The 25202-nt window shown below is 37.2% G+C and overlaps 1 protein-coding gene across 1 annotated transcript; it reads right to left on the bottom strand.

Annotated features, from left to right (window-relative positions):
• Window positions 1-419: 419 nt before the first annotated feature.
• Window positions 420-24933, bottom strand: LOC114306648 (cysteine-rich receptor-like protein kinase 15). Its single transcript, XM_082889624.1, has 7 exons — window positions 23846-24933; window positions 19490-19612; window positions 19170-19398; window positions 1739-1949; window positions 1370-1607; window positions 1025-1175; window positions 420-938 (listed from the first exon to the last, which is right to left on the bottom strand). Exons 1-7 carry the CDS (start codon window positions 24715-24717, stop codon window positions 630-632), a joined length of 2133 nt encoding a protein of 710 aa, XP_082745750.1. The 5' UTR covers window positions 24718-24933; the 3' UTR covers window positions 420-629.
• Between the last annotated feature and the right edge of the window lie 269 nt (window positions 24934-25202).

Here is a 25202-nt window from a genome sequence, read left to right as displayed (position 1 = left end):
TAAAACTGTTATGATGGGTTAGTAACAATTGTTTAAGACCTAGAAAATCACCGGAACAGAGATCTCTTGAATCTCACAAATAGTAGAGAAAATCACATCAGCATCAACATTAATACATACTTTATTCAACAGAAACATACAAAAAATCTAATCATTATCATATGAACTGAATTTGATAAAGATTCTATCTAAGGTGCATATATACTATGTCAATTTAATTTTCTAGCAGTTTTTCCATTCGTTGGGGAGGGGGGGAACATTGAATCTAGAAATACAACTGTTTCTATTTATTTATTTATTTCCTGTAATCCAAGAATCATATCAGGAATTCCATTTTCAAACTTGAACTTTCCACTTCGAAAAAGAAGAGTAACATTTACTTATTTTTATATATAAAGAGTCATCATACGAAGATCGAATTGTACAGCAGTGGCTTTAATATTGTGTATAAGCAGAATAAGCTTATTTTGTTCTTTCTAATATGTAAATATTCTTAACTGGCACACTATAATAGATGTGAATTATCCGACTTACTGTACATCTCTCAAAAATAGTTGAACAATATAATGTGTGACTGTCCATGAATCACTTCACAGAACCAAGAACAGAATAATTTAATACTATATAAGTCACCGAGGTGATACATCTGAAACAGTTATCTCATTAACAGAGAGTATGTTAAGATTTTGTGAGCATTCAGCTAATCCTAAGACTTGTCGCCCAACCGAGAACGCAGGTTGTTTTGGTTGAGGAAGTGTCACGGTGTCGCTTCCCAACATAACAACTACAAAAGACATAGTGGGTCTATCTGCTGCATCTTCTTGGACACACAACAACCCAATATGGATGCACTTCAACACTTCACTTACCACGCATGACTGCACCAGTATTGGGTCCATCAACTCCAATCCTTGACCTTCAGACCATAATTTCCATGCCTGTGACATTATTCAAGTTAAAATCAATATATTTTTTTTTCATTATGCTTCATCATTTAACAACAGATGGAGAGATAGAAACATACAAAAGTGAGGAGGCTGTAACCGTGTTTAGAAAGATGAAAGCCACTATTCTTCTTCCCACTTATTATCTCGAGCAGGATAACCCCAAAACTAAAAACATCTGATTTAATAGAAAATAATCCTTCCATAGCATACTCTGGAGCCATATATCCACTGTTGTAGATTAGAACATCAAACAAATAATATCAGGTTAAACAAACGTGCACTTTAGAAAGGCCATGATCATATGTGATGAAGTCCTAGTTTCATTCCCAAATTCTTACTGCTTTTTTCCTATACTACACTACCATAAACCATGATTCAACTAAAAATTATAGATTTACATATGTAAATGTATGGAAACATACTATGATCCAACAATTCTTTTTGTATTGGCTTCACTTTGATTTCCACCAAAAATCCTTGCCATTCCAAAATCTGATATCTTTGGATTCATCTCATGATCTAGCAAAACGTTGCTAGCTTTAAGGTCTCTGTGAATAATTCTAAGTCGAGAATCCTCATGTAAATATAGTATGCCTCGAGCAATTCCATTAATTATAAGAAAGCGTCTCTTCCAGTCTAGCTGTTCACCTCTAGTTGAATCTAGCAATTAAACAAATAAAATTCACATTGATTACTATATATGTTCATATTGATCTTTGATTTTTTATTGGTTGCATTAAAATTGGATTAATTAGCAAATAGTAAGTGACTAGACTAGAAAGAGTCCAAACCAAAGAGGAAGACATCCAAGCTTTTGTTAGGCATGTACTCGTAGATGAGCAATGACTCATTTTCCTTCAAGCAGCAACCCAAGAGTCTGACAAGATTCCTATGTTGTAGCCTTGCGATTAAAATGACTTCATTCTTGAACTCTCTTAGTCCTTGGCCGGAAGTTCTTGAGAGCCTCTTAACTGCAATTTCTTTGCCATCCAGTAATGTACCCTGCAAACAAATTTCAAGCCATGTAGTCACTCGAATAATGGTATTTTGAAGCTAACATTGCATTGTCAGTCACTTGATCCACAATGTATACAATTGATAAGCTATATATGATCTGTTAGGATTTTTAATCCTAATGTGATTTTATTATGGTTTGGCAATTCCAATCCAAAGATTTTTATTCCTTAGTTATTTGATGAATTTTCATTTCTTGAACATTATCTTCTTGGTCTTACAAATTGATATGATGGTTGTAAGTTTCAAAAAACAAAAGTAGCAGATTTTTTGGAGGCTCAAGATTGTAAAAATATGGAAATAATGTTGATGAATTTTCAGATTTGGAAAGAAAGACTTTGGAATGCTAAAAGTGGCTGATTGAGTCTATGAGTTGACATGAAATGGGCCAAAGATTTTGTTTGATCAGTGTTGGCAATTAAGCATGTGGAGAGACAAGATTTTTTAGCCCAAAAGTAAGCTGAGCTCGTTAAAGAGTATTGTCAGAACATGGGCCAAAATTATGGAAGAAAACAGCCGCAAAAAGTCTACAAAAATAGCAGAGCACGCATGTTTCATGGCGCCTACAAATATTCACATTGCGCTTACGATGTATCTTCTCTCATCCGCGATTAGCTTACAATTTGAAGATTGCAAAAATCACACTCCTAGTACTTTTGTACTTGTGATCCCGAACAGCTTACTGCGGCCGCAAACGCATATGTCGTGCCTGCGATCATCATGTACGTACCCGTAAAGGTGCCCTGCCTTAGGTCTATGAGAGGGGAGTTTACGCCATGCAAACTGGTCAAGCTAGTTATAGCTTGGGCCTTGTCGTTGGGTTACACGACTGATTTGGCATAATCGATGGTAGTTTGGCCGAGGTTCTGAATCACACGGCTGAGTTAGCCCGAGGTCCGGAAGTTGGACCGGGCTAGTTGTTCGGCATGAATCATTAGTCGGGTTAGTTGTTCGACGTAGATGCTTTGCCGAGCTAGGTGAAGCGATGGTGCTTCTGACTAGACTAGATGCACCTGTTGCACACTAAGGCCGAGCAATGTTAGCGAGGACGAACGGGTACGGTCTGAAGAAGTCGGCTAGACGCCTCAGATTTTGGCCGGTCAAGAGTAACGCAATTCCAAAGGGTAGACTATTACACCATGTAGGAAATAACTCAGTTGGATTTGCTACATGGCCCAATCGAAATGCAAGGAGAGAAATCCACTAAAGTTGTGCTTTAATACCGTTTGGCAGTTTGGCCAAATATTGTTTAGCAATATTGACATGTACACATGTAAGGAATAGAGAGCGCAGTACAGCCACACGTCCAGAAAAGAACGAGCAGAGTGGTGTGCGCAAAAGCTATTTAAACTTTACGGTGCCTCTATACAACAGGTCTGTAATGCTGATACACTGGAGCTTCTTGATTATTAGAGCTCTCTCTTTTTTGTCTTCTCTCTCTCTAAAACTATGCTAACTTGATCGTCGGAGGGGTATTCCGGCCACCACTTGTCGGTAGCTCACCATTGATGTGCTCTTAGGCTACACAGAGTGAAGCGAAACATGGACACGAGGAAGTACGAAAAGCCGCCGTCTATGGGAAACCGACAGAAAAAACCTTGTTCTCCAAGCTTTTCTATTCAACTTTAATGGTGAACAACGATGAGACCTCGTTGTCCACTGTTGACGGCATTACTCCAGAGTCTGTTCGGCGGTAAGGCGACCTACCCGCCGTTCTGAGTATGATTGGCTTGGAGACCTCCATGCGAAGACCCTCTAGACACGCACGAGGAAAACACACAAGGAGTTCTAGGTGCTCTTTGAGCCCAGAAAGGAAGCTGCTGATGACGTGAGTTGTACACTCAGTATCGGGAGAGCAAGTTAAGAGACTAAGACACCGTCATTAGGAGAATGGTGACAGAGATGGAGGCTATGGAGCGTCAACTGAAGGGAAAAGGCGTTGCTTGAGTGGGAAACCACAGTGAGCATGCCCAGTCCCACCATTCAGGCAGTCGTAGCAGGCGGCCGACTCCTTTTTTTTCCATCACCAGAAGTTTCAGACCCAATGACTCCGTTACACCGGCGGAGGTGTCTTTCACCCCGGATGGTAGCTACAAACCCTTGCGTCCGTCAGCGATGTCAAGGTGCTCTTACCTGGATCAATCGGGAGATTTATGAGACATACTGGCGGAACGAGTGCACCAGCGGGAGGCGAATAGGGTGCCAGCGCTACAACGGTTGGCCCCTAGGAAGCGTGTTAGTGAAAAGGTTGTAATGCTTCCACCCTGCCTGGTGGAACACGCATCAGCAGACAAGGAGTTGGCAAGGCTGAGCGTCATCCCTTTTTCCATAGAGATTGAGAACACGCTGCTCCCCACTGGTTTCCATCCGCCAAAGTTCACGTTCTATGACGAAAAAACTAATCTGTGTATGCACGTGAGCCATTTCTGACAAGTTATGACAGGGCACCGACGCAACAATGCATTGATGTGTCTTATTTTCCTATTGAGTTTGGGTGAATTAGGCCTAAAATGGTTCAAGAGGCTGGCGAAGAAAAGTATCAAGGGGTAGCAGCAGCTAGCAGAGGCATTCGTGACCCGATTCAAAACCATTACCAAAACCCCCAAGAAAGTCATCCACCTTCTAGGAATCAAGATGGAACTGAGCGACTCACTGAAGGCGTACAATGCTAAGTATTGGGAGACATTCAATGGATTCTTGATTGGCTGATGAACCTAGCAATTACCTAGCATAAGCGCGGTCTTCTAGCTGGACATAGACCGAGAGACTCGTTCACAATGAATTAACTGCTAGCCATGGAACTGCTCATTCAACACATCAATGAGTACATTCGAGTTGAAGACGATACAACTGCAACTACCGTAAAGACAAGTCCGGGAGTAGAGGACAAGAGAGTAGCGGGAAAGGTTCAAGTAGTTGGACCAGATGATGGCCATGCAAACAACCATGGAAGAGATCTAGGGAGTTCAGTTTTGGAAGACGTCAGAAAGAAGGTTGAGGAAAAGGCGCATAAAACTTGCAATATATAAATGGGCAATCTATTTTCAGAATGTCAAACTTTGCCAATCTAAAATGAACTATATGATGTCCTAGAAAAGAAATTAGGGCATTTTATTTGCATGTGTGAGTGTGTGTGGGTTTCTTATGTGTCTATGTGATGACAATGCAAATGTGAAACCTATTTGTCCTATGTTTATTATCATTCCGTTTACATATAGACCGATGGAGGAGACAAGACCTACAAATACATCTGAGTCTTCTGATACGAGAATGGACCGGTTACAGCGAATGGTGGAATTATTGACAGAATCTTTAATACGACAACAAAGACAGCCATTTCCATCTCCTTCTCTGCCCCCAATCCTGGTTGAGCCACCTAAAAACGGTGACATTATTACTTTGACATAGAAGTTTAACAAACTGAAACCACCTACTTTTTTTAGGGGCCTTGAACCGCTGAAGGTTATAGCATGGATTTTAGAGATTGAGAAGTTGTTTGAAGTGTCTCCCTATTTTGAAAAGCAAAAAGTCTTGATGGCAACTTTCACATTGCAAAAAGAAGCAAGAAGGTGGTGGATGATTATCCGTGATCAGCAGACTACCATGACTTAGGCATAGTTTAAAGAGGCATTTTATGAAAAATATTTCCCACAGTGTGTAAGGGACTATAAAGTAACAGAGTTTGAGAAACTAAAGCAGGATACTATATCGGTAACGTAGTACGAAGCTAAATTCACTAAGCTTGCGCGGTATGCGCCACGCATGGTAGACACCGATTATAAGAAGGCTAGAAAATTTGAAGGTGGCCTGGATGTTGAAGTCCTTGACCGGATCAATGTCCTAAAGTTAGTCAAATATGTTGATGTCTTGGATAGAGCCATTATGGCTGAGGTGAATATTGTTGCAAATAAACAAGCAAAGACACCGGTGAATGAATGAATGGAAGGGCAAGAGATAGAGATTTAATTTTAAGAAGGGTCGAAACAACTCAACCACTTTACCAAACAAGAGATAGAATACGGGATAATCCACTAGCTCAAGCCAAGGGAATGATACACCCATCTGCCTGGAATATGGAAAACGACAAAGGGAAGTTTGCCGTAGAATTTTTGGTGCATGTTTTCGGTGTGGGAAAATAGGCCACATGATTAAAGATTGTCCACTGGGGTCGCAAAGCACAAGTCGGCCTATGGCATGTTCTACCGCTTCAGCTTCGACACCAAGGGTAAATCCGAAAGTGACTGTAGGGAAGGAAACTTTGAAACAAGGATGGGTTTTTGTGTTAGTACTGTACAGCATGCAGACAGCTGTGTCAGGTATTCTTCCTATCAGTTCCCAGAATGCATATGTGTTGATTGACTCGTGGTCCACACACTCCTTTGTGTCCTGTGTTTTTGCTCCAAAATTAACTAGATCGCTAGAACCAATGCATTATTTGTTAGCTGTATCTTCTCTAACTGGGGTGTCTATGACTTGTGCATATGTGTATCCTGCACGTGATGTTATTGTTAGGGATATGACTCTATATGTTGATTTGTTGCCATTAAATATCACTCATTTTGACGTAATCTTGGGGATGGACTGGTTAGCAAAATATTGTGCTACTATTGACAATTTGACTAAATAAGTTGTGTTTCGATTACCTGAGTTACTTGAATTTACATGTCATGGAGTTAGTGTTGTACCTCCCCTATATTTAATTTCCTCCATGAAAGCGAATAAGTTGATTAATAAGGGCTGTAGGGGATTTCTATGCTCTGTGTTAATTGTGCCAACTGTTGCGAAATCTAATATGGATAGTATTCCTATAGTTATAGAATTCCCAGACGATTTTCCAGGGAATTTAGTTGACAGAGAAATTGAGTTTACTATTGAGATAGTACCAGGTACCCAGCCAATTTCTAAGACCCCATATCGGATGTCGACTACCGAATTGAAAGAGTTGAAAACCTAGTTACAAGAATTGCTAGACAAGAAATTTATCAGGCCTAGAACGTCATCGTGGAGTGCTGCAGTGTTATTCATGAAAAAGAATAATGGATCCTTAAGGTTTTGTGTGGATTACTGGAGTTAAACAAGGTGACTGTGAAGAATAAGTACCCATTGCCACGTATTGATGACCTTTTTTGATCAATTGCAAGGGGCGCAAGTGTTTTCTAAAATTGATCAGCGATTCGGCTATCATCAGCTAAAAGTTAAAGCCGAAGATGTAGAGAAGACTACTTTTCGAACAAGATACGACCACTATGAATTCCTTGTCATGCCATTCGGGGTTACAAATGCACCTGCTGCTTTTATGGATTTAATGAATAGAGTTTTCAAGCCATTTCTTGATGAGTTCATCGTGGTGTTTATTGATGACATTTTAATTTACTCTAAAAGCAAAGAGGAACATGAACACCACTTGAGACTTGCTCTTCAAACGTTGAGGTTGAAGAAACTGTATGCTAAATTGTCGAAGTGTGAGTTTTGGCTGGATAGTGTAATGTTTCTAGGACATGTGATAACGAAAGATGGCATTTCTGTTGATCCGCAAAAGATAGAGATAGTTGCGAATTGGCCTAGATCGACAAATGTCACAGAAGTCCGCAGTTTCTTGGGTTCGGCCGGGTATTATTGCAGATTTGTAAAAGGCTTCTCAAAAAGGCTTCTCAAAAATTGCCTTGCCACTTACACAGTTAATGCAAAAGGGAACACCATTTGAATGGACTGAATAGAGAGAGTCAGTTTTTCAAGAATTGAAAACTAGATTTGTAACTGCACTAATTCTCACGTTACCTTCCGGCACGGATGGCTTTACCATTTTTAGTGATGCCTCTTACAAAGGTTTGGGATGTGTGTTGATGCAGAATGGGAAAGTAATTGCCTATGCTTCCCATCAGTTAAGACCGCACGAAAAGAGTTACCCAACTCATGATTTAGAACTGGTTGCGGTAGTTTTTGCATTAAAGATTTGGCACCACTATCTGTACGGGGCAACATGTGAGGTGTATACGGATCGTAAGAGTCTTAAATTCTTCTTTACCCAAAAAGAACTAAACATGAGACAACGTAGATGGTTAGAGTTTATTAAGGATTATGATTTGTAAATCTTGTACCATCTGGGAGAAGCTAACACCGTTGTCGATGCCCTCAGTCAAAAGTCCTTTGGAAATGGAACCTACTTGCTTACCAGATAGAAGGCATTACTATGTGAAGTGGAAAGATTTGAACTTGATATTGTCTTGAGTGATCAAGGTGGGATTTTAGCTGCTATTTCTATCCAACCAGCAATCCTTGAAGAAATCAAAGAAAAACAATTACAAGATGACTTCCTGAAACGAATTGTGAATGAACGGGATTCCAAACCAAGAACGGGATTTATTTTTGAAAATGATATGCTTAAATTTCAGGGGAAGGTTATGTGTACCAAATGACAGTAACTTGAAGAAACGGATTCTCCAAGAAGCTCATAGTTCCAAATTCTCTATCCATCCAGGAAATACAAAAATGTACCAAGACTTAAAGAAAAATTTCTGGTGGCCAGGAATGAAAAAGGAGATTGCTGAATTTGTGTCCAAATGTTTACGATGCCAACAAGTGAAAGCGGAACATCAACGACTTGCAGGCTTATTTCAACTGTTACCGATATCAGAGTGGAAATGAGAACATATCACAATGGATTTTGTCGTTAGCTTGCCTTGCTCCAGTAGAAGTATGGATTCCATTTGGGTAATTTTTGACCGATTAACAAAACCTGCTCATTTCTTACCCCGTTAAAACAACTTATAACGTCGATAAGTTGGCTATACTGTATCTTAGTGAAATTGTGAAATTATAGGGAGTGCCTGTATCAATTGTATCCGATAGAGATCCAAAATTCACTTCGAGATTTTGGAAGAGTCTATAAAGGCCATTAGGAAATGAACTGAGATTGAGCAAAGCATACCATCTGCAAACAGATCGCCAATTAGAAATGACAATACAGACATTAGAGGATATGCTACATATGTTTGTACTAGACTTTTTGTAATAACCCGATTATTTCAAATGCTCCATATGCTTTAATCCCCTAAATATATGTGCGATTATATGTGTGATTATGTGCTTGATGTGAAATTCCATGTTTTAATGTGTGAATTACGCGTTTATAAATTTGTATCTGTCGGTTATGAAGAAATCTGTTAAAATTGTGACCTTTGGACTGCAAATTGAGGGCCTTAGAAGTGCGATATACCAAAATTGATTTTACAGTTATGATTAGCATGATTTTTAGGATATTATATGGAGTTTTGTAAAAATTTGACTCGTAATGAATTAATTAGCTTTACTTGGTTAAAACTCCTAAAATTAACACTTTGGAACTGAAATTAAAGACCTTAGTGAGTTCAGAAACTAAAATTGAGTACATGATTATGCTAATGGGAATTTTTAGAGCCATTTGGGCAGTTTAATTGAAAATTGATTTAGTCTGATTGGTTAAGGCTTGTTTGGCAAGTATTCTAGCTATATATGTAATACAAGTCCCTTTTGAGATCAACTTCTCTCACTTTGGTGACTGGAAAAATTTGGAGAGTCACCCAAGAGAAGAGAAAAAGAAAGAAGAAGAAGAATGCATAATTCAAAGCTTGAAGACTTGAGAGATTAGAAGGGGAAATCAAATATATAGCTCAAAGTAAGTGAGAAAATCCACTAGACTTCTCTTAATTTTCTTCAATTGGCTAGGATGAAGACGAAGCTTTTACATCCATTGAAGTTAGGGTTTATGAATGATGATCTTGAGTGAATATATTTCATGAAATTGAACATGTACTCTTTGGATTTGGTTAATTAAAGGGTTGATTCTTATGTTATGAGTTATCCTTTAGATTTTGAGCAATTGCCTTTTTGTTTAGCTTGGTCTTACATTTTTGTATATTTTGAGCCTATATATGTATATATGTTTGTATATGCCATGAAAAGATGAAGAAAATAAAGAAAATATGGAAATTAGAGCCCTAGGTGTTAACTTAAAGGAAATTTGATCAAATTGAACTTGAATCTATGTTTTGTTATGTTCATATCTTATGTTTTTGGAGTGGAATTGCTTGAATTGAACCTTGGAATTGAGTTTGGAAAGCTTGAATTTGTTGGATTTGCGGACTGCTCAAACAGAGCCCAGGACCGCATGTGCGGGGCCCATGGCCACACCTGCGAGAGGCACAGCCGCACGTGCGGAAAATAGGGGAACAAATTGGGGCATTCTACAATAAAAGCACGTGCAAGCCGTACGTGCAGCACACCTTTCCGTACATGCGGTGGGGGACTTCCGCACATACGGCTAATGGGGGAATTCTGTTAACTTCTATTGCTCTTTTTGGCCCTTCAAAATTGTTAATGTGTCTATTTGATTCCTCTAAAATACTTGAAAGTTAACAGGAATTAAACGAATCGAACAAATGATTAGAGAAATAAACTAAAGGAAGAATGCATTATTTATCCGTTGTATATGTGTGCTATGTGTACGTCACTTGCGGAAAAAGACCGTTGCTCGTCTAAACCACTGTGAGTAATAGTGTAACGACTTATATATTTATTTCTGTGTTTTTTAATTATGAGTTATGTATCTTGATTATAATTAGCACGTTCGAGATAAATTATACCATGATTTATGCATTCTGATTACGAATGGCATATCTGGGATAAATGGTGCTATGATTTATGTATTTTTGCATGTGAGTGGCACACGTTAAATAAATTTAAGGGAATGAAAACGATTGAGCAATGACATAAGCATGAGCCATGGCATGAGAAATGGATCTAAAATTGTTCTATTTATCCGTTCTGTTTATGCTATGACACGATACGAATTGTTCGGTCTGTAAGACCTATTGATTTCTGGTATTAAACAAAGTGCGGTACAGAACTAAGTGCTTCTGTGGGAGCCACCTCTAGAGTCCGTACGAGCCACCTCTTCGGTCCATACATACATGAGTTGGGCCCGAAGCCGTTTTGTATTACGTTTGGCCCGAGGCCGTTTTGTATTACGTTGGGCCTGAGGCCGTTGTGTATTACGTTGGGCCCAAGGACGTTTTGGAATATGACGAAGGGGACATGTAAACATTAGATAAATATTCTCCAAGACACATGCCTATTCACCCGAACTTCATTACATTATTATTATTCACTGAGCCTTGCTCACTTCGTTTTTATATGTTTATGTAGGTGATCAGCTTGGAGGACAGCCTTAGGTCAGCTTTAGGAGCCCCTTTTGGTTGGTCTGTTGTGTTAAGTCTCCACAATTGAAGCTTTTTGTCTGATTCTTTTGATGTCACATGTTTTATCAAGTTTTTGGTGGCTTTTGTTAAACCCTTGAGTAATATGTAAATTTTTGGTTATTAACTCCTGGTATATACCTATAACATGGACTTGTATGCATATATGTATAAATTGTATATGTTTAAAATCCTGGCATATAAGCACTGCTCAATAGACGTTCTATAATCTATTTGCTTCCGCTTTAGGCCCCGTTGTCGAATGCATTTTATTGAAATTTTGTTTTGAGGCCTAAGTACAAGCTGGTCTTGGACCAAACTTTTAGGGGTAGGTTTGGGTTGTGGCACTTTCAGGGGAGTTGGGAGACTCATTTATCTTTAGTTGAATTTGCTTACAATAACAACTTTCATTCAGGCATTGGCATGGCACATACTAGGCTCTATATGGTAGGAAATGTTGGTCACCAATTTGTTGGGTTGAGGTTGGAGATAAACCGTTATTAGGACCTGAACTTGTGCAAGAAACCACTGAGAAAGTGAAGTTTATCCAGCAACGATTGAAAATTGCACAAAGTCGATGAAGTGGGCAACCATGTTTTTATCAAAATTACTCCAATGAAAGGACAAACTCGTTTTGGAGCCAAGGGTAAGTTATCACCCCGGTATATTGGACCATATAAGATCATTGAGAAACTTAATCTGGTGGCTTATCGGGTAGCTCTACCTCCTGATATAGAGCACATGCATAATGTTTTTCATGTTTCCATGTTTAGAAAATATCTTCAAGATCCTCTACACGCATTTGACCCTACTCAGGTACTTGTGAGTGACAACTATACATATGAAGAACGAACCATTCAGATTGTTAACCGTCGTATCAAGAAGTTGAGAAATAAGGAAATACCGTTGGTAAAGGTAGATAGGCAAAACCACAGTGGCATGTATGCAACTTGGGAAATAAAAGAAGATATGTAGAAGAAATACCCCGAGCTTTTCCCATTAGACCGTACACTCTTCACAGTGGATGACCAAACATCCTACGGGGGAGAGACTGTAACACCCACCTCCTTAATTAGCTGGTCATTCTGTGGTCTACCTTCAGTATGTATGTATATGTGAATTTAATGTTTATCTGTGTGCTAAGTATGTGCCATGTGTTATGTGCATTATGTTTTGCTTGACTGATACGTTAATTTCTGAAAAAGACCTGTCTGATTCGTTAAATTCTAAGGTTACAAATCAAATGTCGGACTAGGTAGATAGAGCCTAATTTACCTTAAGAAAATAAGTTGGGTTAAGGTAAATTAAGTTATAGTAAGAAATAATTTAATTTAAGTAATTTCAATTTAGTTTAACTTAAGCCAAAGGAAAATAGATATATATGTTTGAACTTAAGTGGGAGAGAGAGCGTTCTAGAGTCTTAGAGAACAAAGAGAAGAAGAGGAGAAATAAAGTGGAAAGAAGGGAGCTTGAAGCAACTCCACCAAATCAACCATAGAAGGTAAGAATTCTTGTCTAAACCCATAACAGTAAGTTAATTTCCACATGTGGTTAGAGAATTTGAGTGGAATTAGGGAGTTGGGTGGTGAATGTAAGAAAAATTGTACACCTTGTTCAAAATCTCGTCATACACAACATCTGTCATAATCCTTCACTTGTTCTTGCGTGAGTTTGAAGTTACTGATGGAGTTTGCATGAATTTTTGGAACATAAGACTCCATATGCATAACTCTTGTTTGCCCTCCTCCATGATTTTATGAATGGTAAATTGGGATTGGATTGAAAGCTATGATCTTGGCTTGAACTTAGAATTTGTTCATTTACTATGTTTTAGTAAGTTTTGAGCCTTGCTTTGTACAAATTTGGGTTTGGTTTTTGGAAAGGTTGAAGCTCAAAACAGAGTAGAATTTTTGGTTCTGGAACACCCAGAACCGCACGTGCGGCAAGGAGGACCGCACGCGCGGGAGAGGAGCTAAGCATTATAAATTAATTGCATGTTCCGACACATGTGCGGTGGGGAGTGCCGCACGTGCGGCCAAGACACTCCGCACGTGCGGCTGTTTGGTAGGCCCAATCTCATTTTTTTGCTTTAGTTACCCCTTTTCCGGGCCTTCATTAGCATGGTTTTCACATGTAGTTTACATTTATATGCATTGCACGGGCATTCAAAAAGAATAAGGGACAATTAGGTCAACCAATCAATAAACAATGAAAACAACTAGTTGATTGCACAATGGGGTAAACGTGCTATGCTTGTATCTGTCTGTGTAGGTCAAATGCCACGTCCCAGCCACAGATTCGCGGAGCCAACTGTGAGTAACACTGTTATAAAGATATGTTTAACTCAAAGTATTTCTTTTCTACGTTATACTATCCTCTGTTCTGACATGTTTCTTCTTCTGCTTAATGAATGATGATCCTATTTTCTTACACTGTATTTCATGGCATCCTTAGCAGCTGTTTACATTGTCACAGAGATCTCTATCAGTTTCAATTCTTAGAACTACTGTTTACTGCATTGATGGCCATCATACCTGATTACCGGTCTTCATGATTGTCTCTTCGGTCTTCAAGACCGCCTGTACTAGTTTGCTATGGGATGTACCACGTATAACATTTATGTTACCTGTATGAGATAAGAATCTATTAAGTATATGATTTTCTTTACAATAAGGACATCATTCATAACCTCTTTACACTGTTGTTATTCACTGGGCTCTAGCTCATGATTTGATATATATGTAGGTGATCCAGTTCAGGAGGGGACTTACTGGCGGCGTTCTTGCCTCAGTTTTGTTAAGCTACCTTTTGTGCCTCACTACGAGGTTCCTATCTGTCAAGGTTTGAGGTGACCGGAGATCACTCTTATGAACAGTTTTATATTGGTTGTGCATCTCTTGTCGATGGGATGTAATCTTTCTTTGGTTTGTATTTTGGCAATCTTGAGCTACCTTGATGTACATGTGTATATATAGATATATAATAACAATACATTTTGTCTCATGTAAGGTTTCACAGCTCATTAGACATTTTATTTTCTTATATCTTAGCTTCCGCTAGCCCCGATCATTTGATTAGTACAGGAAGGCCTCTGGTAGTCATGGATTACTGGTCGGTTACAACGCTAAACCTATAGCACGAGTTAGGGTGGTGACAATATTCTTGGAAATTGTTGTATTTCTGCCTCGCCAAGTGGATTTAGCGCGGTCCAAGCGGTAACTGACGATCCCTTTAATGGATTAAAATTCCTTACCGAGTTAATTTTGCTCAGCAAGATGAAAGTTGGTATTTTGCTTAACTTTGAAATTCCTTGCCGGACAAATTTTGCTCGGCAAGAGATTTGTTGATGATTTTTATCAACTTTGGAATTCCTTGCCACGAGGATTTTGCTCAGCAAGAGGTTGGTTGATGGTTTTGATCAACTCTAGAATTTCTTGACGAGTTGAATTTTCTCACCAAGAAGCGAGTTGCCAAGTGGACTTTGCTTGCCAATTTTAAAATTCCTTGCCAGGCGAATTTTGCTCGGCAAGAGGTTAGTTGATGGTTTTGTTCAACTCTAGAATTCATTGACGAGCTGAATTTGCTGGTTGAGAAGCAAGTTGCCAAACGAACTTTACTCGCCAACTTTAAAATTCCTTACCAGGCAGATTTTGCTCCCCAAGAAGCAAGTTGCCGAGTAGATTTTGCTCACCAACTTTAAAATTCCTTGTCAGACACATTTTGCTCGGCAAGAGGTTAGTTGATGGTTTTGATGAACGTTGGAATTCCTTGCCGAGATGATTTTGCTTGCCAAGAAGTACGTTGCCGAGCTGAATTTACTTGACAACATTGGAATTCCTTACCAAGCTAATTTTGCTCGCCAAGAAGCAAGTTGTCGAACTGACTTTGCTGGCCAAACGTTGGAGTTCCTTACTGGGTGGATTTTGCTCGACAAGATTTTTGTTAATGGTTTTTATCAATTTTGGAATTTCTTGCCGAAGCGGGTTCTGCTCACCAAGAGGAAAAGATGTCTTATCTAACTTAGTGAATTCCTTACCTACAACAGATTCAGCTTGGCAAGAAGGGGAGTTGGTGATTTGTCCAACTAAGTGTATTGCTCGCCTAGAGCAGACCGTGCTCAGCAAGATGAAGAGTTGGTGATTTGTCCAAGTGAATTCCTTGCCTAGAGCAGATTTAGCTCGGCAAGATGAAGAATAGGTGTCTTGTTCAACTAATTAATTCTTCTTGCCAAAGTAGTATTAGCTTGGCAAGATAAAAGTTGAAGATTTGTTCGAGTTTTGCATAAAGCTCTAGAACAAAGAGTAGTGTAAAATCTTGGCTAGCTCAAGGCGAATGTAAATGGGCACGAATCTAATCGGCCCCAAGGCTCTATCCCTTTTCCTGGCTTGCTCAAGGTGAATGTCATCTGGGATTTGCAAATTTCTCACGAAAATCAGCAATTGCTCCTAGTGAGCTCACTCTAAAGCGGAATTGGGCCATAGAGCTCGGTAAAAAAAAATTGCTAAGAAAATAGCCTGATTACTTGATTGTAGAGCACCACAAGATGATAACTTGGAGGTAGCTTGATCATGAGCCAGGGGCAACATTCTTAGCTCGGCCTGGGAGCTAAAAATATGTTTCAGCGCGGTGATGGAACTATGATGAGATTTTTTGTTTGGTTAGGTTCGGTCGGGAAGTAGTGGTGTCGCTAATCTAAGCTCAAATTTAGCCCGGTCATCGGGTAGACGACTTTTTTAAAAAAGCATTTTTGCTCGGAATGTAGACCTAGGGGAAGACTTTAGCTCGATTTTGGAGCAAAAGGCAATATTCATAGCTCCAATGTAGAGCTAAAGGAATTTAGTTCAGTTTCAAAATTAGCAAGTGAAGCCCATAGCTCGGTTGAGAGCACGGAGCAATTATAGCTCAACTATGTGCATAGTTCCTTGCTCGGTAGTGGATATTTTTTAATTTGGTTTATTGAGAACATAGCAAGCAACTCGGTCGCCAATGGAATTCTACATCAAAGCAATAGATTGTTTCCAAAGTTTCATGGTGGGACCCTCCAGGCACAAACACATTAATTAATATGTTCGTTTTCGAATTAATGCACGGGCAAGATTTTCAATTAGGACGCACCGAGCATTTTCATTACAATTGGTCTGGCTTTGGAAAATTCAAGGCCTGGGCCCTGCCTTGTATGCCTTGCACAGTTATGCCATGCATATTCATTTGTTTTGATTACTTTGCACATCGGTTGACTATTGTTAGCAATTCCTCAATTGTCTGATCAACTATTGCTTTTGTTTGCTCGGCCCCACTGCTCAGCCTGTTTGGTCTGGTAGCTCGGTGGTCAAGGCCATTCAAACTGGATTGTTGGTTTGGTTTTGAGATAGCTTCATTCTAAGCTTTTGCTCAGTTGAAGTTGCAGAAATTATTGCACGGCTGCCAAAGCTCACAAGTGTCGATGTCTTGCTCAGTTAATTATTCATACATTAGTTGGCCATCACCAACTGGGTTGCACATTTTTTCAAACAGTTTTGTTCGATTTTGATAAAGTATGAAAGTTGTCTATTGCTCAGTTGGTGGAGCTCTTCGACTTTTTGCGAAATATCTCAATCATGTACCACTTTGTTCAGTCTCACTGATCGTTGGGTCACGAGAGATTAGTCGCGCATGGGTGGCCTCTTTGATTCATTTCAGCCCACGAATTCTATGCCCAGCCTAACCTACCCCATGCATGTTATAGCTTGGTTGGTTATCATTGTCGCTCGGTCACACTCGTCGCGGACTGGCTTGATTCACAGTTATCATTACCCATTCGGACTCGCGCATGGTAGCTTAGTTGGTCTTCCACTGCCCAAGTGTGATGGTTGAAAGGGGCATTTGAATGTCATAACCGAGCTATCCCATTGTTGAACACTAAACCGAGTTGAAATTCAGTAGTCCCAATCGTGTTACAACAGAAGGGATTAAAAGCCAAGAGTTGAGCAAAGTAAACCAACGAGCAAAGAGTCTAGCCCAGCCTAGTACTGTAATTCCAATCATGCGTGTGTGGACGGAATTAAGGGGAAAATGAGAGAGGAGTTTGCGCTAAGCAAACAGGTCGAGCAAGTTACAGCTTGGGCCTTGTCGTTGTGTTACACTACCGAGTTGGCATAACTGAGGGCAGTTTGGCCGAGGTTCTGAATCACGCAGCTGAGTTAGCTCAACGTTTGAAAATTGGACCGGGGTAGTTGTTCGGCGTGGATCATTAGCTGGGCTAGTTGCTCGGCGTGGATCCTTTGCTGGGCTAGGTGAAGCGATGGTGCTTCCGACCATACTAGACATACCTGGTGCACACCAAAGCCGAGCAAGGTTAGCAGGGATGAATGGGTGCGGCTGAAAAAGTCAGCTAGATGTCTCAAATTTTGGCCGGTCAAGAGTAACGCGGTTCCAAAGGGGAGACTGTAGCGCCATGCAGGAAGTAACTTAGTTGGATTTGCTACATGGCCCAATAGGAATGCAAGGAGAGGAATCCACTAAAGTTGCGCATCAGTACCGTTTGGCGGTTTGGCCAAATATTGTTTAGCACTATTGACACATACACGTGTAAGGAATAGAGAGGGCAGTACAGTCACGCGTCCAGAAAATGACGAGCAGAGTGGTGCGCGCATAAGTTATTTAAACTGTGTGGCGCCTCCATACAATAGGTCTAGAATCCTAACACACTGAGGCTTCTTGGTTTTCAGAGCTCTATCTCTTTTGTCTTCTCTTTCTCTAAAATTGTGCTAACTTGACCGTCGAAGGCGTATTCTGGCCACCACCTGCCGGGTAGCTCACCGTTGTTGTGTTCTCAGGCTACACGGAGTGAAGCGGAGCTTAGACATGAGGAAGTATGGAGAGCTAAGAATATTTCCTCCCCGTAAAGTCTATTTAAAGGACCCTTTGCTGAATTGATTGTGCACCTCTTGAAAACCTCTCCCAACTTATTGTATATCTCTCATACTTCTCAAGAGCTCATAATTGTCAAGATTAGAGACAATTTATTTTTTAGAGAAATATATTTTAAGAGAGTTTATTTTTGAGAGTGGACTTATAAGGAGGCTTATTTGTTTCTCTCATTTACTTGATGATTCATTAGCATCTAGAAGCTTCAAATATAATCATCAAGTTGTAACAAGTTCTTTACATCTTTCAAAAAAGTTAACCTTCTTGGTGGATTCATTGTAGACTTCGGTGGATTCTGAAGTCATTCAATGTGTTTGGTTTCAGTTTTCTGAATTCAGTTTTCTAGAAATTGAGTTTTTTGTTTTCTGTATTTTTTTATTTTTAGTGAATATTTGTAAAATTTTAAGCAATTTTTTTACTTTTTCAGATACACCTTACTTAAATGTATCTAAATAGTAAAATATTTGTGAAAAATATTTTAAAAAATTAATAAACACACAAAAATATGAAAAATGTACTAAATTTATATATATATATATATATATATAAATATTTGTATTTTTGGTATTTAGTGAATTTTTTAAAGATTTTTTTTTTCACAAATGTTATACTTTTTAGTGTATTTATGTTAGGTGTGTCCAAAATTTTTTTAAAAAATTGCTTAAAATATTAAAAAAATTCAGTGAAAACAAAAAAATACGGAAAATAAAAATGTAGAATTTTATGAGAAGTGAATTCTAAAAACTGAAACCAAACAGAATGATTTGCGTTGTGGCAATTTGAAAACCGTAGCAGAGATCCAGTAAAAAAAGAAGTATTACTCGTAGGTTGAACAAACGCGTGTGCCTAGAGTGGTCTTTGTAAGATATCTCTTGTACTATTTTCTTTCATAGTGGTTTATGTTTACTCTCTCTTCTCTATATTGATCATGGTTGCATTAATTTCTAATTAGATTGTCTAAATCGATAATCAATTTATCACGGGTCATATCTAGATTTTCCGAAAGAGTTTTTTTTAATAAATCTAGATTTTTCACTATTCAAATATTTGTCTTGAACTTCGCAAGTACCTTATAAACTGGACCAAATCCACCTTCTCCGAGCTTATTTTTTTCAGAAAAATGTTCTGTTGCTGCAAGTATAATATCTAACTGAAATGAAGGAAAGTCTTGCAATTTCGCGTGCTTCTCTGCTTGCGAATTTTCACTGTCGTAGTCATTGCCAAATCTTCCTCCAGCTGAGTCAATCAATTCAACTTCTGAGCTATTTCCATTATCTTCTATGGGAGAAAATAAAAAAGAAAGAAAAAAAGAAAAAAGAATAAAACAGAATCAACTAATAGTGGGTTGTAATTGTAATTGAATAGTGGAAATCACTAGACTATAATTACCTGTCTGTACAAGTGTTGTTTTCCTTCTCCTTTGGTAGTAGATACAAGAACCAAGCAGTCTTGCCACTAGGAATACTGATAGACTTATGCTGATACTGATCGTAATTATTTTTATTTTGCTTCCTTCAAAAAGCAAATAATCTTCATTTAACAACTATTTATATCATGGCCATTTGGTTTACAGTAAAAATTAAGGAGTAAATTACATTGTTCACCACTAAATTATTATAAAGTTCTAAATTTAGGCCTTATTTCGGAAGTTGGATATTTGAATTGGCTATTTGGCTTTTTAGTTATTTTAGCATGATTAAAATAGTTGTGTTTGAGAAGTTGGTTAGCTTTTATTTATTTATTTATTTATTGTAGTTGATTTGATAATTGTGAGAGAAAAAATGAAATGATTTTGAGTTGGATATAACATTTTATTTTATCGACTATTTTAACCTATTGTCTTTTAGTGAATTATGTTAACCAAACTCTCTTTCTAAACACCCCCTTAGTCTTTAACCTTGTGAATTTTTGTTAACATGACTCGGTTAATAATAACTAACGAAGGAAAAGAAGTTATTTGAAGGAAAAATGTTTGACAAAAATCTGATAGTTTAAGACCAAAATAGAAAAAGATTCAAGAAAGGGAGGGAAAAAAAATAGTTTAACTACTAAATTTTTCTAGTTTTTTTTTTTCCAGAATATTCTAAAAAAAATTAAACTATTTATAGAAATAACACATTTTTCAAACTACTTAACAAACTAACATACTTTTTGAAATTGTGTCTTCAAAATACAATTTTATGAGAAAATTGCATCTTTAAAATACACTTTCACGGTGACATGTCCACATGAAGTTGCCAATTTGACTGTATTGAAATCGCATTTTGAAAATGCAAGTTTACCTTAAAGTTTTATTTTCAAAACCAATTTCAACACTGCCATGAAATTGTATTTTGAAAACACAATTTCAATAGTAATGTGAAAATGATATTTTGAAAAGGTAAAGTTACATTTTCAAAATGCAATTTCAACACTGTCATGAAATTGCTCTGTCAAAATGCTATTTCAACATTAATGCGAAATGATATTTCAATACTCATTTTGGGCTATGATTTCAACATAAGATTGGGTATGTCATTCTGAAAATGAAAAAAATAAGATTAGATATCACATTTTGAAAATGAGATTTCAGTTAAATCGATTTTCAAGAAATCCTAGTAATGTTTAATTAATTATAATATCGCGTTAATGTCAACTGATCATAATTAAATAAAAAATATATATTTAATAATTATATGTGCTAAAATATAACTTAATTTAAAATTAAGAATCTTTGTGTATTACGAAACAGATGATAAGGCGATGATTGGAATTAGGTGGGTCAAAGAAAAAAGGTAATTAAATGACAGAAGTTTGGCAAGTGGCTTTATGTTATGGTTCTTGCTGAGGATGAAAGCATGTTTGCGGAGGATGAAAGCAAATATCATGGCAATTATTGTAGAAAGGCAATAGGCTGTAGTGGCAAATATACGTGGCCATGATCAATCCTATCCTATATAAAGGAGATTAAATTTGTCGGTACGAAATGCAGAGGCAAACAAACAATCTGAGGAAAATCGAGAGCCTTAGTGAAACAGAAAATATAGTCAATCAGTAAAGGAAGTGAGTTCCAGTGAGCCGTGAAGCAAAAAAAATAAAAAAATAGCAATCGCTATTAAAGTGAGTTTTATTATATTTTGAATTATTATAAAATATTTTACGTAAAATATGTTTTGAAAATTACATTAGTTTTTAAAATATATTCTTTGTTAAATGAACTATTTTGCTTAGAAGGGAAATTCATGGATATCATTATATATTTTTGAGCAATTATTTTGTAAGTATCATCACGAAAGTCTCATGTCCTGTGGAACTTAAATAACCAGTGTACCGCTAATTAGTCACTTTGTAACTCTCTTATAGTCCCACACCTTGGAGGACTTTAATATCTGTTGGCCCTCTGATTAGTCACTTTAAGTGACCCTCTGTTTGTCATGGATCTATTGACATCTGTTCTGTTCTATACTATAATTATGATTATTTGCTTATATAATATCTGCACTATATGTCTGTTATTTAAAATGATTTATTCATTCAAACCAAACTATACTTTGTTTAGCCTAAATAATTATCCATGATGATTTTTATACATTTATGCTCTCAGTATAATACTTCTCATTCGGCAATGTGCTTATAGCTGTTAAACACTTTTAGGTGATGAGACTTACGGAAGGGTTGAAACCCCTTGTTTATAAGTTGGAAGTAACAGAACTAAGGCGTGGAGTAGGCATATGGCACTTTGTAATCGTAGTTTAGCTCTGACAATAAATAAAAAATCCAATGTATATTTATAATTAAATAAATATGTGAGTACCTTTTTTTTTTATTTTGTTGTATTATTAATTTATTAAATTTTGAAGTGACCTCAGTTATTGACTAGTCGCCATGCCTAACCTTTGTGTTCTAGGACTGGGTTGTGACATTAGGAAACACAATTTTATTGAATCACAATTTAAAAACGCAAAATAATGAAATTATAATTTCAAAATGCAATTATATGTTGGAAAATAGTTAATATAACAAACTTTGTGTTTGTACATGATCCAAATTCATACGGTTTCATTACATAAAAATAAAAAATAAAAAATAAAAAATAAAAAAATTGTTATCTTAACTATTTAATGAAACCGTCTAAATGTTGAAGAAATCATATTTATGTACTAAACAAAATTTTGCTATCTTAAATATTTGGCAATATGGAATCGCATACCAACTCTGTATACCAACTCTTTTGGTTTCATTTTGAGAATTTGATTTCTAAATTTTTTTAAAAAAACCTTGAAACTAATTTAGTAAAAAATGAAAAATAAAAAACACTCATTACTTTCACATGATTTTATCTTTTTAAGAGTGCAAATAATTTTAAAAAATTCAAAAGTTATTTTTGATGTTTATTTTTGTCAAACTAATTTTGATTTATTAAAACAATAATAATAAAAACATAGTCTAAAAATTAAACAAGTCATTTTTTTCTTTCGTATTTTCAATTTATGATTCCAAAAAATCGTGTTTCCTAAATTATGATTTCTTGAAAATACACTTAAAATGTCATTCAACTGAAATCTCATTGTTAAAATGCAATACCAATCTTATGTTGAAATCAAATTTTCAAAATGAGATTTCATATTGAAATATAATTTTCAAAATGAGTAGGCTGTGTTGAATTTCATGTCAGGGCTGAAATTGTGTTTTGAAAATGTAACTTCAAGGTAAACTTGTATTTTTAAAATGTAATTTTAACATGCCCACAATTGCACCATAAGGTGGCCATATCACCATGAAAGTGCACTTTGAAGATGCAATTTTGTCATGAAATTGCATTTTGAAAATGAAATCTCAAAAAATTGGTTAGTTTGCTAAATAGTTTTAAAAAATGTGCTACGTTCATAAATAGTTTTCTTTTAACTTTCACTTTGTCAATCTAAAAATAAATTTAGAAAATGGACTTATATATTGGTTTTCTTAGTTTAAAGTAGGGGTGATCCCAGATCGGAGTTGGGTCGGGTGACATCCCATTCGCCATCCGTCCAAAATTAGGTGGATTGAAAAAAATCAATCTGCATTCGTCCACCGGTTTGACGGATGTGAATTGAGCAGGCTATGTGGGTTAGCAGATAGATGCAATCGGTTTGGCGGTTTGGACTTTACAAATTTTGGACATTTTTTTGAATTATAATCCATTACTTTTACAATCTCCAAAAACTATTAATCTGAGAAAGTATGTATTATCTATAATAGGCGATGACACCATACATGTATATTTTTAAGGTATTGTTTTTCATTTTTACAAAAATATATATTTTATTATTTCTACTATATGTTGTAATTGGTTTGCAGTTCTTTTTTGTTTTTGTTTTGAACTTTATCAACGGACGGATCGGGATTCCTGTGGGTGCATGATGGATGGTCCACCACTCGAACTGTATCTATGGATTTTAAAATATTTCATCTGCATCCGTCTACCAATAGACACGCATCCGCCCAAAATCAATTGGGTTGGATTAGATCGGTCTGATTAGGCAAGTTGAACAGATCCATGATCACCCCCAAGTTTAAAGTTCTTTTTAAAAATTTATTAGGCTTGTATTTGGTTCATAGATTTAGAGAGCAATTTGAAAAGAAAAAAGAAAAAAATAAGTAAAATACAAATAAAATATATCCACATTTCTCTTATTTGCACTATTGCACACACCTCTTTTTTTTTTTTTTTTTCTTTTCAAATCGGTTTCCAAATTCATAAATCAAATACATGATGTCATTTATCAAAACTCACCGCTCGAGCCGTTGTCAGACAAAGGTGGACGGCTCCCATTGGAGGAGTTGGTTGGAGGAGCTTCCACTGAAGGAGGAGGAGGAAGGCTCCCAGAGAAGTGGTACTTATAGCTTGCGATACAGCTTGGTGTAAGAGTTCTCCCTTCTGGTTTTCCACCAGAGCAATCTTGAATTGCACGAACAGCAAAAGACAAGCATTCCTGGCACCTGTTTCTTGACAAGTCTGCTGTACACTGGACCAGGCTAGACAACTTCAATTGAGTGGTGATATTTGTGTCGTCGGCTGCGTACATGGTAGGCTTAGAAGTATTGGAAATTGCCTCGCTATTCAGATGATGTAAAGTATTATTCAAATAATCGTTGTACATACTTCCCAAAATCTCATCACCTGGACTAGTTAGATTTTCAGTGTTGAAAACACAATATGCTGGGTTTATATCCATGGTAGAGAAGAAGGACCTGTTCGAGTAGTGAATAAAACACACCTCATGCCATATATATGTCTCATATCTGAAGGGACATCTTCTTACAATCTCACTGCTTGCCTGCTTGAGGCAATTATGGCAGTCACTCAGGGAAACCTCACCGATGCAGAGGAACCGAGCATAAACTTTGTCCGGGTCATCCCCTTCTGTCACGTTGGGGTAGACGTAGATCGCTTTGCCACTACCATTATTAATGTAAAGCGGTAACCGGTTGAGGGTGTTGTTCAGGTTGATATCAAATTGGCTACCAGCAGAGAAAGTGGCACCCGGGCATATTGCATCTATGGAGGAAACCTGTGCCCTGATCAGACGGTGTGGGAGGATAACAAGCAGAAGCAATAGAGAAAAAAAAAAGGGAGTTATTACAACTATAGGCATCATTATGTTTCCTTGCAACTTTTTTTTCAAGAACACAGAAAATAATAGCTAAAGTGTTTGCAGCGAAAGATGTTGAAGAGAAGAACATGTACACATATAGATTGCCTAGCACTTACTTTGACTAATCAAACTGACATGATCTTTCAAAATTCTAGATTGATGGACAATTTGTCTTGGGCGAAGAATATATTCACTGAACTTGCAAATTGAATGAGAAAAACTTCAGTACATGCTTTCACATTGACACATGATATCATCGTTTAATAATAAAATACTGAATGCCATGAGTAAATCTCACTATTTAAATGTGTTTTGGGTAAATTATATCGGTACTCTCTGCTTTTTCATCTCTGGTGTTATTTTAATCCTTTTAATTTTAATTAACTTGATTTTAATTTTTAATTTTAAATTTTGTATCAATTTAATTTAATTGATATCGTCAATTAAGGATTTTGAAGAAACATTGTCACTGAATTGATTGAAATTAA

Source organism: Camellia sinensis, chromosome 9, assembly GCF_055761805.1.
Source record: "Camellia sinensis isolate YWXY chromosome 9, ASM5576180v1, whole genome shotgun sequence".
Taxonomy (NCBI): domain Eukaryota; kingdom Viridiplantae; phylum Streptophyta; class Magnoliopsida; order Ericales; family Theaceae; genus Camellia; species Camellia sinensis.
This window is presented reverse-complemented; position numbering and strand designations above follow the sequence as displayed.

Bases quoted from the DNA above. Each gene is read 5' to 3' on its own strand.
- LOC114306648 (XM_082889624.1), bottom strand. From the start codon at position 24,717: ATGATGCCTATAGTTGTAATAACTCCCTTTTTTTTTTCTCTATTGCTT. The intron at 19,399-19,489 runs GTAATTATAGTC...TTTTTTTCTTTC, and splicing joins AACAACACTTGTACAGACAG to TTTTTTATTTTCTCCCATAG. The intron at 939-1,024 runs GTATGTTTCTAT...ATAATGTCACAG, and splicing joins GTTACAGCCTCCTCACTTTT to GCATGGAAATTATGGTCTGA.